We start from the raw sequence: 17542 nt of genomic DNA, 5'->3' as shown, positions 1-17542 counted from the left end.
GGATGCAGTGTCTTTATTCTTTCTTATTTTTATTAATTTGTAACTTTGCTAGGACTTCGAGAAAAAAATTCTTATCTACTGTACTTCATATTCTGTAGTCACGTGTTTTTTACAACAAGTTTTGTCACTTCCCGCCGATTAACTTTGAAAATTGTTAAATTCTACTAGATCTTTCAATTCTCTAAAACCTCTATTTTTATTTTCAGTCCAAAGCACAAATTTACGTCAAAAAATGCAAAAAACGTTTGCTCAAAAATTTTTTAGTTAAGGTAAAAAATTCGGGGAAAGATCATGGTCCGGTTGAAAAAGTCGGGGAAAACTTTGGTCATCTAAATTTAGTAACTGAACCAACTTTCTACTGTTTTATCCCCCAAAAAAATATAAGGGAATTAAAATAAACTGGGGGAGTTATTATTTCCTAGGAAATGTTGATTCTAGGGGGTAACAATTCACTAGTTTATTATGACTGGGGAGTTATTATTAACTAGTTTATCTCAACTGGGGGGGGGGGGGGGCAATATAAACTAGTTTATTATGACTGGGGAGTCATTATTTAGGGGAGTTAAAAATTCCGGTGACCTCGGATACTTTCTCACAAACACTGCTGTAACCGAACAAATAAAAGAATAAAATAAAATCTTACCAACCAAATGAGATCACAAACGCGCAAGTTAAACACGCCACCCTCGCATAGACGCCCCTCTCATAAGGGGCGTTTTTTCGAGGCGATAGTAAAAGTACTTTTTTCCTAAATCTTAGGATTAAGGTTGGAAATTTAGTTTTTCGCTTTTAGAGAATGAATTATTCTCTAAAACATGTGAATATCTTCTATTTTCTGTTGTGAAGATATATATTATATAGGTATCCTTAAAAACTGCAAAAGAGACGAAGGGTAAAAAATTTAATAAACGCCCCCTCTTTTTAACGCCCCCCCTCGAATATACGACCCCCAAAAATGTCGAAAAATTTAATAAACGCCCCGGGCGTTTATTCGAAGCATTACCGTATGCTCAACAAATGTTAGGGCGGGAATACACGGTGAAATATTTTTTTAGAAACATTTTAATTTTTTCTTTCGAAATTTTACGTGTGTATTCTAAAAAAGAATTGATGCTGGAGATAAGTAAAACTTTTAAATAAGCAGAAGAACGTAAAGAAAGATAAAGAAGAGCTCGAAAATTCAATTAATTTGATGATGGAATCATGACACCAAGTATACTTTCTCTTCTTTTTGGTCTTTCCTGTTTTTTGTGAGCTTTCGCAGTTGTGTTGTCATCATTTTCGATTTCTCTTCGCATCCGTATATTTTCTTCTTTAATTGCGTCGGACAGTTGTCAGGCCTTTCCACACTAAATAATAACACAAAAAGTTTACTTCGTCATAACAGTAAAACGGCAAATTTTTAGGTAGCTAATCAGTAGATAATAGACCTTTCCCGAATTTCCTAATTATGCCAAACTTTATTAAAGAAGTCGATACTAAAAATGATTCTTATCCCTAAGTTCCTTATCAAAAGGTAGAATAAATTACTTAATTTCGTAAACATTTCTGCTCGTTAAGTGCCTCAACTGCGAGCTGAAAGTTACGGTCAAACCCTTCATATAGACGAACTTTCTAATAATGATTTTTTTTAAGTTAAAATAAAATCAAACCAGAATATTATGTTGCTCTAATAACTTCATTTTTGTCATGATAATTTAATGTTCTATCATAATATCGTTATTTGAAGAGCATAAAAGCATTATGAAATTTTAGATGACGTCATAATTATTATAATTTATGAAATTCGGGAAAGGTGTATTGACGCACGCTAAAAGTCATTAACTAAAAAGATAGCAAAAAGGTAAAAAGTTTAACTTACCTTTTCTAATAATGTGTGTATCAAGAAATTTTTGGGTGATAACTATTTATTGCTTCATAAAATGAATCATGTTTATTTCTTTTCCTTTTAGTACATATAGCCGAATTTCCACTAGGCGTTCCAGAACGCGCTGAGCGTGGCAGCTATTTTTCTTTCAGTCCTAAACCCGCTAAAAGCGAACCGCTCAGCGCGGTTTTAACAGTTTACTCTCCTTCGACGTTTTCAAAGCGCTATCCAAATAAAACGCTCCAAGGCCACGTGATATAAATAATGTTTTGCGAGAGTCATCAAAACTATATCTCATTGTGAACAAAGCCTTTCATTCGCACTTATCGGCACTTTTATCTTTGTTTTACTTTTTGTAATTAAAGGAGCAACCCGAGATAAAAGGGTTTCAAGTTTAGTGGGTGAAAAAAAAGTTCACTGTCATACAATTTCATATCTTAAACGAGAAGATTGAATTCTTCTTTTAGTTTTCCTTCTTGATACAGCCGTCCTTAAACACCAATAATGTTTACATATTTTTGTCGTTTAAAAGTTTACGCGCTCTTTTTGCTGCTTTTGACAAGTGAAAATCAAAAAATAACATTTATAGGCGGCTATTGTTTTAAAACAATAGCCCTCAGTTGGTAACAATCGTTTTGCAACACGTGAAATCAACTTTTATTGCGCTTAATATTTTCTAAATACAGAATACATTGTGACAAAAATTTTTAAATGGAAAATTCTTGTAGTTTATTCTGGTCATTATTTTGTATAAATGTTTAATTAAGCGAGACAAGATGTTTTTTAAATACCGCGGTGTATAGGAAGGTATGTAGCTATAGCTTGTATATCACTATTTTCTTACATGGAATGAACCAATTCTTAACCTCACTCACATATAAAGCTAGCTAACCTAAATTTAGATGGAACTATATTAGAATGTAGATAGGGTATAGATAGCTAGTTACTTTAAGGATAAAAAAGAGCAAACAACGCCACATAGCTAGCATATAATAGCTACAAAGCTAGGATAGATATAAAAAATCAGCTTTTTTGGATAGCTAGCTGCGTATACTACATAGTGAGTGAGATAATTCTACTTTGATGTTCTATCACATACCTTGCTCTAGCTAAAAGCGCCCACAGAATATGTGGACTCTGGCTATTTTAGACCAAGAAAACAAGAACCAAAAAGTTTAGCAAAGTCAGAAAAATGAAGAACATATATATTCTACAAGTAGTGTATACTTCCCTTTTCCACTCATGATCAACATGTATATATAGCTAGAGGTTCACGTGATAATCTTCCAATTGTTTACACCACTAAACCTCAAATGGCACTTTTTTAACATTGAATGCGACGAAAGGGAGTTAAGAGCAATATTGCAATAAAAGCTAAGAAAATTTAGGACGATTCTTATAAAAATAAAGTGTGTAATATAGCTATAACTCACATTTCTTTTAGAACAGTTTTTCCCGGAATAAACTTATTTTTATTAAGAAACCAGACTTTCAACAAAGGAAACTTTTAGAAATCTGTACGAATGTTTTTATATGTCTCTCAAATATAAAACGCAATAGTTGACCGATCAATTCCTGGGATGTCAAATATGTGAAGATATTTCCAACACCTCCTTCTTGAGCTTCGTGTACGAATGAGACCGAAACAAAATTTTCACCAATACATATACTTACTCTCGGCTGTTCGTAGGGGTTCTATTGTTTGCCCTTTTCGATTTGTGGATATAAATTTCACCATTCTTTCTCTGCAAAAGTTTCCCGCTAATAGCTAGGCAGGGTAATACATGCCACATAACGAATGTGTAAATATAAAAAAAACGAAGTTATTAAATCTATATTAAATTATTGTTTCACAGGATATATTTTCTAAAAGAAAATACAATTTTTCACATAAAAAAAACAAGTTGAAATACTTTTTCCCCTCAAAATCTGACGACACAAAACCCTCTGTTCGAAGAAATGGATCAAGAAGTCCAATCAATATTTTTATGTAGATTTCATCTGTGTGTAAAGTTGTGAACAAAATTGTTAATATCTTGAAATATTAAAATTATAATGACGATATATAGAGTAATTACATGTAAGAAATAACATTACATTGGCATCATATATAATCTGGTTCCAAACGGTAGTATAAACAGTAATACAATAATAACCGCAAAATATCGCCCAAGGTCTAAGTGCCAGTCGAGCTTGTAAAGTCGGTGCAATGACTGAGGACAATAATTTCGGTACAGCACGGAGTAATCGATATTATTGTATTTGTTAACCGTGTATTTAGTACTTTTGATAAAGCTGGATATTAGGTCATCGTTTTCTATGGACAATGTAGCTAGTTAACTAGCCATGTTGAAGAAGCATCCAGACGGAATGTTGCTGGATCTGGTTATTTCAACTGTTAAACTTGACATTGTTGTTGTTTCTATCCTATGAAAATATTTTATCGATATATGTATTGTAGGAGTTAAATAAATAATCATTTCCAATGCTTTTCAAACTTTTTCGTGCTTGTTTACATTTTAAGCTACCATTTTTCTTGACGACGGGCAATACCGCTGCATATCGGCCCGTCATCAAGAGCGCTAAGCCTATCAGAATGCCTAAAAACCCGTATTTCCCGCTTGCAAAATCCAGACGGTTAACACTGCATCTTAATCCATTAACGTAAAAATGGGTGTTGTTGTTGATAGCACAACACAACTTCAGCTCTGTACGTTAAGAGTAAAATAGTTTATTCCAATCTTTACCAATATCATTGAGTACTCTTTAGCACCAAAATTTATCCTATATGGTGTAAACGTTGATAATACGTCGGTGAAATGAACGTTGCAGGCTTAACAATGAATAAACATCGGTTAATCGACTGAAATAGCGAGGGGTTAAAATGACGTTGTCTTTAGGTTGCCAAAAACACCGTTCTATTTTCCAAGATGCATCAACGTTGATATCACGTCGGTTGAACAGACATTGTGGTAACGGCGTCGAAAAGACGTCAAAGATGCGACCTTAAATTTAAGTCAAAGGGAGGGGACAATAAAAACAAGTTGAACTTTTTTTATGCGACATTACATCAACGTTACATCGGTTGGAAAGACGCTGAGGTAACTACGATAAAACGAAGTCAATAAACGACCGTTGTATTCATTTAGGGGGCAACGTTAGAAAGACGTTAAAATTACGTAAGTTGCATTGACTTGGCAGAACTAACGTTGATTAGACGTTGAATTTATATCGCGTCTGTTGTTTGTTACTTTAAGATTTCGTGCATTGTAAACACAGTTACAAACAAACAGACAAACCATGGGTGGAGTTTTTGTGTTCTAGTTTACATCTTACTTTATATTATACTCGAGAAAATAACTTCTTAAAAGTGATTTAGCAAAATATACAAATAGAAAAATAAATGTGCTATATAGGTGTACAAAAATAGTGGATAAAAAAATAATTACAATTGGTGTGGTACATTGGGTGAATATCAAAAGAATGGATTGGATTATAAAGCTGGTGATGCGCGAGTTGATTAATTGCGTTCTACAAATAGACCAGTGTATCACATTAAAAGTCCTGTTATTTTCCTGCTTATAACAATAAACAGTTTCCAACATGATGTAAATATAGCAATTAGTTATTTGGTGCAACAAATGTAAAATTTTAAAGTAAATAAATCAAATAGATGTTAAAGTGTGGTTGTTTTAAAACTTTTTAAAAACTCGTACAACAAAGAAAAGCAAACATGGCAATTTGTAACAAAGTTTTTTCAAAAATGTTACACAATTCAAGTGATTAATTTTATGTAATTTTGAATTAGGCGGAGCAAGCAAATGATATTTGTAGATAATAAACTGTTATAACATTTTAGTCCATTTATAAAAACATATGTTATTTTTTCAAGACACTTTTATAAAAATATATTTTGGGCACAAATTCAGTTGACTTCGTCTAAAATGCCGCCATTTTTTTAAAAAAAGGCAAAAATCGTCACTTCTTTAAAATTAAGTGATAAGCAGCCAACTTCTCAGTGCAAGTAAATATCTATTAAATGGACCTGGATATAAGGTTACAAAACATTCTTAGCTAATTTTGTTCGTGAAAATAACATTTGTAGATAATGGCTTTTTCTAAGAATCTAGTTTGCTTCAAGAAAAAAAAAATAATAAGAACTTTTTGAACTCGCTTAAATCAACGTATTTATGTATACAATGTGCTACTAATTGAAAGCAACTAATCGACTTTTGATCAATATTAAGCTGTTGGTAACAGCTTAATATTGATTCTTTCTGAAAATATCTATGTTTTTTCTGTGTCGTTTCATTTTATTCCATGTTAAGCCACCATAGATGTTTTTTTATCCAAAAAATGAATCAGGTCATGTCGCTTCATTTTAGCAAATGCTTCTCGTAAATTGTCAATTGTGAAATCTGGGCATCGTTGATTTATGATAGTCAGCAAAAACTCCGTAGCACTTTTCTTTTCCATGTGGTTGCCGTGAATAAGTGCAATGTCATCAGAGGAGTATCCGCACTTTGTAGCAAATATCTTCCAATTACCCGGAGACTTGTTCAGATACGAGACAAGCTCTTCCCGCGGATCAAATGGTATTTCAAGAAACAATTCAGGCCATTCTTTTTTCTTCATATAATCAAGCACATCTTTTCTGCCCATCTCTTTCATATACTGTTGAAATTTCCTGACTTTGAAATCTGTTTTCTTTATCATGAAAGCCTTAAAAAAAGCTGAAGCAGGATTTTCTCCTGCTAAGAACAGGTTATCTATTTCAATTTGTGTGAGCTTCAATGGTTCCTGTAGATAGTGTGCTAGCTTTTCATATTCTCTCCTAGAATCCAGATGTTTACAGAGATGTTGACGATCGCGACTGCCCAAATCCCGAAGCATACCCTACAAAAAATGTTTTCAGTACTACCTATTTCAGTGCTTCAAGGGGTGCGCAATTTATTTATTTATTAAAAATAATTATCGACCTTTTTTAATCATTACATGCAAATCGTATGTTTGAAAATTGATGCACGCAAAACAGAAGGTGGCTCGTCGCTAATTAGAAGTGTCCGCCTTTTAAAAAGTTGATATTTCCCGGTTAAATCTTTCTTTAATTGGCTAAAATAGCATTCTGAAAGTTTTTTTTTTCCTGATCGATTTATAATCCGTTGAGTGAAGTCATTGTTTCCCATTAAAAAATTATAAACTTTAAAAGCAAAAAATAAGAAAAGTCAGGTATTCTTCCCGTTAAGTAAGTGTAGATTTTAGTAGTCAGAAATCAGAAATCGAAAAGTATCAGTTTTTGTCACATATGTAAAAAGCACATGTTACAGAGATATAGAAAGTTCACAGCTAGGTCTCATTATTGAAAGTTAGGGTAAAAGTATATTTAATACTTCAGTCTACAGTGTCACCTTACCGATTTTAAAAACGGTTTCATTGACGATAATGTACTGTAATTAGTACACAAGCTTGAAAATGTTGACTCAAAATCTAAATATAAAATTGAAGTTGCTGGAGATATGTGGTTGTATTTGTTAAAATAAAGAAATAGATAGTTCATATAAATACTGTATCAATGCGTGCACTCTTAGATTTTATTTGAAATAGATATGATGGTATAATATATAGTATTTATATAGTCTTAAGTGGACATGTTTCTTCAGTCACAAGAATGATAAACACTCTGTGTAGGAGTGCAGAGGTTAAGTGAAAAATAACGTGTAGGTTCATTGCATTATATTTGTTCGCGAAAGAATAGTAGAAAATCCTTAAAAAGCGAAGCCCACTTTTCGATTTTAAAAGTGAGAGGGACAAATTTCGTCACTTTAGCGAGGACTCAGCATAATCGGGGTCCTGGAAAATATTTGGGTTTTTGATGCCTAAGATCAGCTAAAAATGCACTGTCTGAGGTTAAGAAATATATCAATATATCAATTACAATAAAAAAATACAATAGAAAAGCACTTTGCATGCCAATGATGTGTTAGTGGTTATTTTAATTATCTAACTGATTTTTTAAATAAAAAATAGAACAATGCAGGGTGAGAATTGTTACTTACTGCAAGTGGAAGCAACCTGAAAGTAAAGAAAATATTACCTTATAAAATACTAAAGAAAGAGAAAATAATTTTATTGTCAAATGTGGTAATTGTGTTACCTCTGAATGACAACATTCTGTTGGGTCCAATGAATATGCTGAAAAAATGTACAGGTGAAACGTTATGAAAACAAACATTTTGAGTTTTCACTTTCTTTCAGATATGGAATAGGTTAAGTATTTTTTGCTGAGGATGACAAAAAGTAATATATTACCATTTGCTTCAGCTTCAAATCCCTAAAACAAAAAAAAAAAAATCTGCATTACTTTTTTTTCAGGAACTACTTTAATAGACGTGATTTTCCAGATATTATACTTTGTAAGGACTTATTTCAGCAAGTAGTACGTTTAAATGTTATTTGCGTTTTTACCCTTTTTCATATTACCTAAGCCATATAAAACTTAGACATTGTTGAAATTGATAACAAGAACAAAAGAAAATAAAAAGAAAAGTGACACTTTTTGCTAATCAAAGCGCCACAAATGTGGCTTAAATATCTGCTTTAAAAAATAGATGAAACAAACCTAAAGAAAAGGTATACAAAAAAGGTTACACCTTTGCCAATACATAATTGTTAAACTAAAATTAAATTTGTAATGTTGAAATTAAAACTTTTTACCTCTTTTTCTGCATGAACGTGCATTAAGAAAGTTAGTTCTAAAATAAATGAATCTGTAACAATTTCTGTTTTACTTGTTCATCATACCAGATATGGGGCAAAATTCTCGTCAGCAGAGGGATGTTATGTGCTACAAATAATCTTACCCATTTTTAAATTGATATTAAATACTTTAGACAGATATTAGTACTTTTCAAGGGTGAAAAATGCCGAATAAAATAACACTTTTACCTGGACCCTCTTGTCTTGTCTAAATACAAAAATCAGAGTATAGTATATTTAATGAAGAAGTTACATGTAAATTATGTTGCAAACTAACTAACATACTAGATTAGAGTCCGTTGTTGCTCTTGGCCTTGGTGTATCGAACATTTCAAAATCTAAGAAAAACAGATCTTCTAACATATTGTCCATTCATATATTCATATATGAAGAAAGGGAAGGGAAGATTTGTTACTGAAAAAAACTCAAGCAACGGCTTTACCATTCGGAAAATTTACTTATGGGGATAAAATAGTAGATGAAGTTAAAACAAATAGTAGTACCTTTTTCTCGAGTTGATTCCTAAACAAAATAATGCTACAAATATAGAATTAGTAGCATTGCACTAATTTTGAGAGAACTAAATTTCGAAAAAGTTTGCGGAATTCGTGAAAACATAATTGAATGACATTTGGTTTTTATTTAGGAGGCATAAAATAATAAAATTTAGATTTGTGTAAATTATTTTTAAAAAAGAAAAAGAAGATTCAAAGTTCGATGCAAATAATTCATTTTCACGAATTTTGTAAGTAGCAATTTCTTTAACAATTTTCGCAAGAAATAATTTGTGCTAAATTCACGAAAATTAATTCCCGTAAAAATTCGCAAAACCATTTTCAAGTTTGCCCAAAAGGCTAAAAAATCTAAAAAACGTTAAATTTGTCTTTGATTTTTTTTTTAACAAAATAAATCGCAAAAAATTTATGGTTGGAGTAATATTTATTAACATACCTTTATCGTTTTAGCACGTCGCAGTGCTGGCACAGGTCTTTGTATTGCTGTGCAAAAAAAGTCAGTTGAGAAAACAGCCATTTAGGCACAAAGTTCTACAGCGAAAACGTGATTTATTATAGGGGTCCGTTACAGAGGAGCAATAACAATACTTTTTGGTTACCCAGTGAACATAAAAATCGTCTAAGCCCATGTCATCCTTGGCTAAATAGTCTAAAACATTTGATTTAAATTGGTTACCCAGTGAACATAAAAATCGTCTAAGCCCATGTCATCCTTGGCTAAATAGTCTAAAACATTTGATTTAAATTGGTTACCCAGTGAACATAAAAATCGTCTAAGCCCATGTCATCCTTGGCTAACTAGTCTAAAACATTTGATTTAAATTGGTTACCCAGTAAACATAAAAATCGTCTAAGCCCATTTTATCCTTGGCTAACTAGTCTTAAACATTTGATTTAAATTGGTTACCCAGTGAACATAAAAATCGTCTAAGCCCATGTCATCCTTGCCTAACTAGTCTAAGACATTTAATTTAAAGTTTTCTGTAGGTAAACTCAAAGCTACGCTCTAATTTTAGAAATTTTTATGTGTAAAACTTGGTCATTTTAAAAAATTTTACAAAGCCTAGTCTAAACATATCAGTTCAACCATTTTTTCTCACATTTGAAGACATGAAAACTGTCATTTAAGTTTTAAGGATATTTTAAAGATTAATTGTATTTAAAAAACAATAAATACTTACTTGAATAAGTGGTACTGCATTCCTATAATGAGATTTTGTCATTTAGAAACTTTGCGATATAAAATAAAGTCAGTTTGAAATTTTAAATCAATAAAAAAAACAATGTACGTACAATCACCTCCTCTTGAATTTGTCTCGGTGTTGGTACCAGTTTCTTACTATCTAACATGAAAAATGAAGTTGATGAATTTTGTACATGCGCGCGCATTCTTGAAGGTAAAATATTGACATGATGTAAAATGGCTATTATTGAAATTCATGTAGATGTTTTTTAAACATAAGATAAAAGACATTTTTTCATTTGACTATATCTTCTGCTGTAGCGCACAACGCTAAGGAAAGAAACTCGTGAGCTTCTTATGTTACAGTGCAAAATGCTGCGAAATGGAAACGGGGCGGGATGGTTTATATAATGCTTATCAAATATATTTACCTGGATTGGTTTCCTAAAATAAAAGAGAAAGGAAAAGGTTACAACTAGTAGACATTATTTTCGGTATTAAAATACAATTATCACATGTCATGAGAACATGAGAATTGCTCGATCCTGCAATAACTTACTGCGTCCCTTAATTCTGCACTTGTCTCAAGATTATTTTTTGCTGCAACGTATTCATCTTCTAGAATCACAAAGAGAAAACCAGTTTATGAAAAAAAAAGGTTTTAAATATCATTTTTCAATTACTGAAAATATTTCATAATTACCTGTAAAAGTATTTTGATAAGCAACGTCATCGTCATTCTATGAAAAACAATGTTCAAATAACAACGAGTGAACAAACAAACAAACGAACAAACAGACTAAAAACAATAACTCTACCTGTAGCGGCGAGTATCCCGTAGAATTGTCCTATGATTATACAAACGGAAATATAACAAAAAATTCTTTCTTCTAATCTGACAACTTTAATTTCAGAAATGCCAGAAAGGTAAGAGATTTTCACTAGTAAGATATATTGTAATTTTTTTTCTCAAATTTACCAACCTCTATAATAATAGCATAATATTTTGTATGCAATATTTTAAGGCCGGCTACACGTGGATTTAAAACGAACGAAGATTTTGAGGTAGCTAGCATCCTATAGTCACATAGCTATAGCTAGCCTTATTTATTGCTATTCCTTTAATTTTTTCCGCTGTTTTTTATCCCCGCCAACCTTGTTTATTTTTTACCTGTACGAACCGCTCAGTCCTGTGTTAACGACAGGCTGTTTCCTGTGTTTTTATTTAAACCAAAGATTGCGATAAAGTTTTTTATGTGGCGAGGTTATTATGTGTAAATGGATGTGCGACGGTGCAACACCATTACTAAGTGCTCAGCCTGATCTTGCGATTAATTTTTAAACTTTCACTTACAGCCCAAACTTATACCGTAAAGTATATCAAACTTGATTTTTGCTGTAACGGGGTAACAACGGGTTCTTTTTATTTCAGCTAAAAGTGTAGTAAAATTATTTGTTAAAAAAATATGTTACACCCGAAGCACTATAATATAGTGTGCACTTAACTCAATTTACGACATACTGTATATCTGTACTAACGCGCTCTACTTAAACATATAACCCAGTTTGTGATTTAGCCTGTTAGAACTCCCTGTATACAAATACAAATCTAGATTCATAGAAATTCCACTTACTAAAAATATAACAAAGCAATTTGTCGCTTTATACGGCGAAACCAACTGAACATAAAATAATAATGCAAAATGACTTGTTTGTAAAGATAATAGGTTTTTGTACTATGTTCAACTGGGTAGTTCTGCTATCAATACCCAAGAATTAATAATTTACCTACCGCTACACTAGACTTGTACTCTTCTGTGCTTCACTAGTCTCTGTAGTAAAAGCGGCGACAAAAAGAAGCCCATTTTAAAGTTCTACCGGCTTAAAAGCCGTAGAACAATTTACAAATCGAATTATAGTAAAATGACAATTATTAAATATGAATTCGAAATTTTTTCGTAAATGCACATTTTTATAACAAAGAAGAATGTCTAAATTTTAGCTAACGCTGGATGGGTTTATTTTTTGCTGGAATTGTTTTTCTTATGTTCTTAAATAAACAAAAGTGCAAGAAAATGTCAAATTTAGCTTTTAACACGCTATTTACAAGAGCAGCCTCTTTCTTAAACTGGCAGCAAAAATGCGCAAATTATTGCTAAATACACGTATTTTGCGAGAAAGCGGCGTAACACTACTTCCGATAAATTATTCTACGAAAAAAGAAAAATGTGTTTTTGAGCTTGCTTCTATGCCTATAAGGGTATTATTCAAGGGATCAGGACTACTGCAGAGTAATTCCATAACAAATTCCCGTGGTTTGTTCCACGGGTTAACCACCAGTATATATTGTGATACCCGTTCTCTGTCTGTCTGTCACGAAAAATGTTACCGCCAGTAGCTAGACGCATGCAATGCAGTATAAAATAGATGGGCGAACCGGTGAAAATTTCCACGGGTCACTGACTTTATATATTTTGTAGGAACTTTTTTTTCCTAAAATTCTCCTTTTTTATAATCAAGAAAAAATAAAAATGAAAATGCAATGAGCTTTTTACCTGTAGACTTTACCTGTAGACTTTTTTTAGGAAATCATTTCGCGAATCTACCAATATAAAATTTGGAGAGAATTTAAGTCCGCGAACAAGATGTCAATTTATGTGAAAATTTTTGAGATCTCTGCTGTTACCTCATGTTTAATTTATTAAAGATATAATTATAAATTATAAATAAATTGAATTATGACATCTACGTGCTTAGATATCGTTACGGCAAGATATCGCTGCACTGGTACCATTTTGCGCATACATACACAACGGCTATTATAAAAGGTGGAGATATCTTAAACATATTTAGTATCATTACCAATAACTCCTCTGCTCCACTGTTATCGCACACATCTGAAAAAAATAATAGATATAAACAGTTGCATTTTTTGAAGAATTGTTTGAAATGTCTTGACATCACCATTTTCAATAATCTTTTCAAGTTCTAAAAACACAAATCTCTATTTCTAACCTCTGAAGTTTTAAGAACATTTATATAGTCAATTGTCTAAAAATTAAAACTTTAAGAACATAATTGTTAATAAGTTTATTTGGCTTATGTTATTTTTTCGTGAATAAAAACTAAAGTTATCATATTGTTGATACCGATTCACACAAGTTGCGAGTCGACTCACTGTAAAAATTTAAGGTGCGTGTTTGATATTCTCTGTTATATTCTCATTAAAAATTCTCTGGACACGAAGTTTTTATTTATTTTTTTTTTTATTTTTATTTTTTTTTCTATTTAAAATAATGTTTTCGCAGCATAACCTATTCAGCAGGACTACGCTATTGGCTGGAGTCACGTGACATTTTGGTTCATTGTTTCCATTTTTTGCACGTATTACTTTTATTTACAGTCCTCTGAAAGAAGAACAATGCTGTTAGTTTTTATCCTCGATTTTGATTAGGTGCAAACTAACAGTGTACAAATTTCAAACTGCGAGTTAAACAGATCAAGTGCGAGTTACAAATTTTAAACTAAAAAAGAAAAATCACATAATTAAAGAAGAAACATTTTGACCTACGCCATCTTTAGTGCATAATTTTTTTATGTGCTAAAAATGGCGTAAGTACCCTATCACAAATTTCAAATTTTTTGAAGATGTCAAAGTATTCTTGAAAAGCTACTCACAGTTCTTTTTTCACCAAAATCTGACTAATTATTGTTAACTTTGTTTTACTAGAAACTTCTACTCAAGTATCAGTCTGACAAATCACAATTACACTGTAATTCGTAAAGTTCTGGGAGAAAGTCATTGAGAGTCAAGAGAAATTCTATGCTGGATTGTTCTTACTTGACGACAAAAATCAGGTTGTTCTTAGTTTTAGAAACAACGATTTGAACCTAAAGTTGTTTTTTTGTTATTCGTATTTGCCAGAAAGAAAATGCTCCTGTTCTTATAAAATTATTGTGGTAAAAAAAGCGTGGAAGTCGCTTCGTAGGGCATGTATTCAGTAGAAATTAGCCAGGAGTCATTGTCTAGAAGGGCAGGGGGATTATTTAGTGAGAAATTATCATTAGTTAGAGTTATCCAGTGCGGGAGTTTTATATGGATTCTCAAATAATTTTTAATTTATTTTTTATTTTTTAAGTCATGAGTGATACGATTAGTTGTTAAGGATAAAAACAGAAGTACAAAAACTGACTTTGATTGGGTTAGCGAGTATGAATATTTATGGAGCGCGTGGGAAAGAGTGAAAAAAACGAATATGGATTTTGTTACAAGTGGTGAAAATTGGAATAATAGTATTACGGAAAACTACAAGTGATTACAAATGGGATTGAAAGTACTGTTAATCATCAAACAACTACAAATAGTCAAATTTCGGCGTAATGCAGGAGAACTAGCCCCAGTCTTTCTCGCCTAAAATCTCTTTCAGGATATCGGTTTTATCTTAAAATAGTTTAAGTTTTGGTGAGAAAGTTTTTCCAAAGCCTAGCGAACAGAATAGAACAGTACTATGCGCAATACATAGCAACAACAAAATACTTTCAAAGATGATGAGTACTTGGAGTTCATAGTATTGGAGTAATACTTGTGCTCTCGTTATTACATATACAACCTGTTTTAGTTAGTCTTTTAGCAATACCACAATTACTGTGTATCGAGAAAAATTAACCTATCTCCACCACATAAAAAGCTTCATACCTTCAAAAGAGTAACTCTTCTTAACAAGCTGGAAACCTTTTGGCTTTGCATTACTAAATAAAAACACCGTTTAATTACATTGCTACTATTTTTTAATCTTTATCAATCTGTACAAGCATTTAACAAACAGGTTGTAGAAATATTTTAATTGTACGTGACAAATATTGAAGCAGTTGTAATGATATATCAATCATTTAAAATAGTTCAATGACAACAAATTCTGATTCTGATCAATATGGTGATGTGTATTAATGGTGTCAAGTAGCACATAACTCTTTGCGGATTTAAATATACTTACTTCTGTTGCTGTTTTCCAGAACGAGGATTTACAATTGGTTTCTCGTACTCTATAAAATACAATAACAATTTTTTAAAATTCACACAATTTATGTTAGATCTTTAATCAATAAAATGAAAAACTCACTTTTCAGACTTTCAACTAAGTTCATTAGATCAGTTGTTAATTGTGAATAGTTTGGTTGGGTTTCATCTTCATCAATGAAGTTTCTATAAACAGAACATTCATTGGGGTCTACATCAACAGTGGTGACGTGATCTATTGAAATATTTATTTTGCCCAACGGATTTGACGAAATATCCGCTTTGTTCAATTGATGAAGGTGTGAATTGAATGTTGGGATAGTTCTTGGAAACGAGGATAGCCTGCGAAGTTGTCGTTCAATTTCCAACTTTTCTGTAACTAACTCAAAATGAGATTTTAAATTAAAAGCTTGAACGTAATTTGCAAATTCTTGTACTTTCTTATTGTCGACAAAACCATCACAAGTCAATTTTGCTTTAAATTCTTCAGATTTCTCATCGAATATCCGCAATAGATCTTCTTTTTCTTTATTTAACATTTTGAGATATTCTTCTAGTCGTTTTAACTTTCTTTCTTTTAATTTTTGAACAAATACTTCCCTTTCTTTCTCCAAATTTGTTAGAGCGTCACTGTATTTTCTTGTTAACTTTTCCAGCACCACTTTTGTTTCATCGAATGAGCTGATAAACGCTTGGAACCAATTTTTGGCTCCCAGTCCAAAATCATCAATCGTTTTTATTCTGTGATTCTTATGTTGTCTGTGTGCGCAATATACACATGTTAACAAATTTTCACAATCAATACAGACAAATTTTGCAAGTGAGCCATGTTGCTTACACAATGGTTGGAGTTCTTGCAATTTTTGATTGAAAATGACATTGATATATGATTTGTTGGAACAAGAATGAAGGTTTTGACATTTCTCACAGATCTTTAAACTGCATGTTGCACAGGAATAGCTGATTATCTGCTTACATTCTTTACTTTGCTGACATAAAGATTTAACATTTTTACCAGGTGACCTGTGGATAAAGTAGTAATAATTTTTTTTTACAAAAACATTCTATATAACCAAATTATATATCCTCATATTCCATTATAGTGAGTTTCTTGACATATGCTATACAATTTTTATGACGACCATGAGCCGCTGTTGTTCTTACTTTGTTCTTATATTTTAAACACTTGTTAATTACGATAAATTATAAATATTTGATATAAAATGTCTGCTTAAAAATATAATTTCCCTCTATTTGTTATTCTTTTATGAAGAACTTTTAGATTTGTAATTGTATTATTTTTGTTCACATCCAAACCACATTTGCGTATAGGTAACTGAAATGTTTGAAACTAAAAACTTTTTCACAAAATTATTTAAGTTTTATTTCCATGCGCGTTTTTCTAAAATAAACATTCCGAAAATTACTAAGAAAAGTACTAAATGAGCGTTTTTCAGTATTATGTACATAGAATTAACTTACACTTTGTCCGAAATGCCAGTTAATGTGAACACCTTCACTAACGAGGATGTTGTTTGTTCCAGAGTTATTGTTGTCTTTTTAGTACATCTGACTGGACAAGGCAGTGCAGCACTTCCATCTTCCTTAAACACTAAAATACCATCTAGACAATCTTGGCAATAAGTGTGCCCGCAGTTCAGTTGTTTAGGCTCATGATAGGTGTCTAAACAAATCTTGCATTCCAACATCGCAGCAAGCTCAACTTTTGATAAAGCCATTTTATTTCAGAAATTTGAAAATTGTTCTGAAAAGTAAAATATTTTAAGTATTTTTTTTATTCATGTTGAGTGAGATTGTTCAGTATATAAGTCGTAAGATATTACCTTTTACGTAAAATCTGTCTTGGAATTATTTTTAAAATTATTTAACAGAAATATTCTAACTTTTTTTTTTTCAATACCCAATTCACAATACCCAATCAACTTACCACAAATGACACACGCTATAAATATTTAATTAAACAGTGAAACAATAACCTATTTTGTTGCCATAGCTCGTATTTGCTTTTAGAAGCTCTTCATCGTAGGAGTTAAGAGACACTCCGTTATTTGTTATTTTTTTAAATCTTAGTTATCCTATAGTTTTTGAGTAAAATCATAGAATTCCTGACACTTCCAGGCAGACATATTGTTTTTGTTACCAGTATTACTTCAATTGACTTTTGTTTAATATGCCTTAATCTA

The 17542-nt window shown here is 31.6% G+C and overlaps 1 protein-coding gene across 3 annotated transcripts; it reads right to left on the bottom strand.

Moving 5' to 3' along the window:
- Nucleotides 1–5168: 5168 nt before the first annotated feature.
- On the bottom strand, nt 5169–17265 carry LOC130649655 (uncharacterized). Of its 3 annotated transcripts, XM_057455999.1 has the most exons (22): nt 17183–17265; nt 16821–17103; nt 15442–16361; nt 15316–15364; nt 15018–15070; nt 13184–13218; nt 11140–11169; nt 11025–11061; nt 10881–10939; nt 10753–10765; nt 10432–10481; nt 10320–10341; nt 9575–9621; nt 9127–9145; nt 8909–8961; nt 8813–8831; nt 8582–8619; nt 8177–8198; nt 8022–8059; nt 7924–7939; nt 7281–7354; nt 5169–6763 (listed from the first exon to the last, which is right to left on the bottom strand). In XM_057455999.1, the coding sequence occupies exons 2-22, from the start codon at nt 17075–17077 to the stop codon at nt 6191–6193; spliced, it is 2424 nt and encodes an 807-aa protein (XP_057311982.1). In that variant the 5' UTR covers nt 17078–17103; nt 17183–17265; the 3' UTR covers nt 5169–6190. The 3 variants fall into 3 exon arrangements, with proteins under 3 accessions (XP_057311982.1, XP_057311974.1, XP_057311983.1); XM_057455991.1 differs by lacking the exon at nt 17183–17265 and having other exon boundaries at nt 16821–17176; XM_057456000.1 differs by lacking the exons at nt 7924–7939; nt 17183–17265 and having other exon boundaries at nt 6646–6763; nt 16821–17176.
- Between the last annotated feature and the right edge of the window lie 277 nt (nt 17266–17542).

Source organism: Hydractinia symbiolongicarpus, chromosome 1 (assembly GCF_029227915.1).
Source record: "Hydractinia symbiolongicarpus strain clone_291-10 chromosome 1, HSymV2.1, whole genome shotgun sequence".
In the NCBI taxonomy this organism is placed as follows: Eukaryota; Metazoa; Cnidaria; class Hydrozoa; order Anthoathecata; family Hydractiniidae; genus Hydractinia; species Hydractinia symbiolongicarpus.
This window is presented reverse-complemented; position numbering and strand designations above follow the sequence as displayed.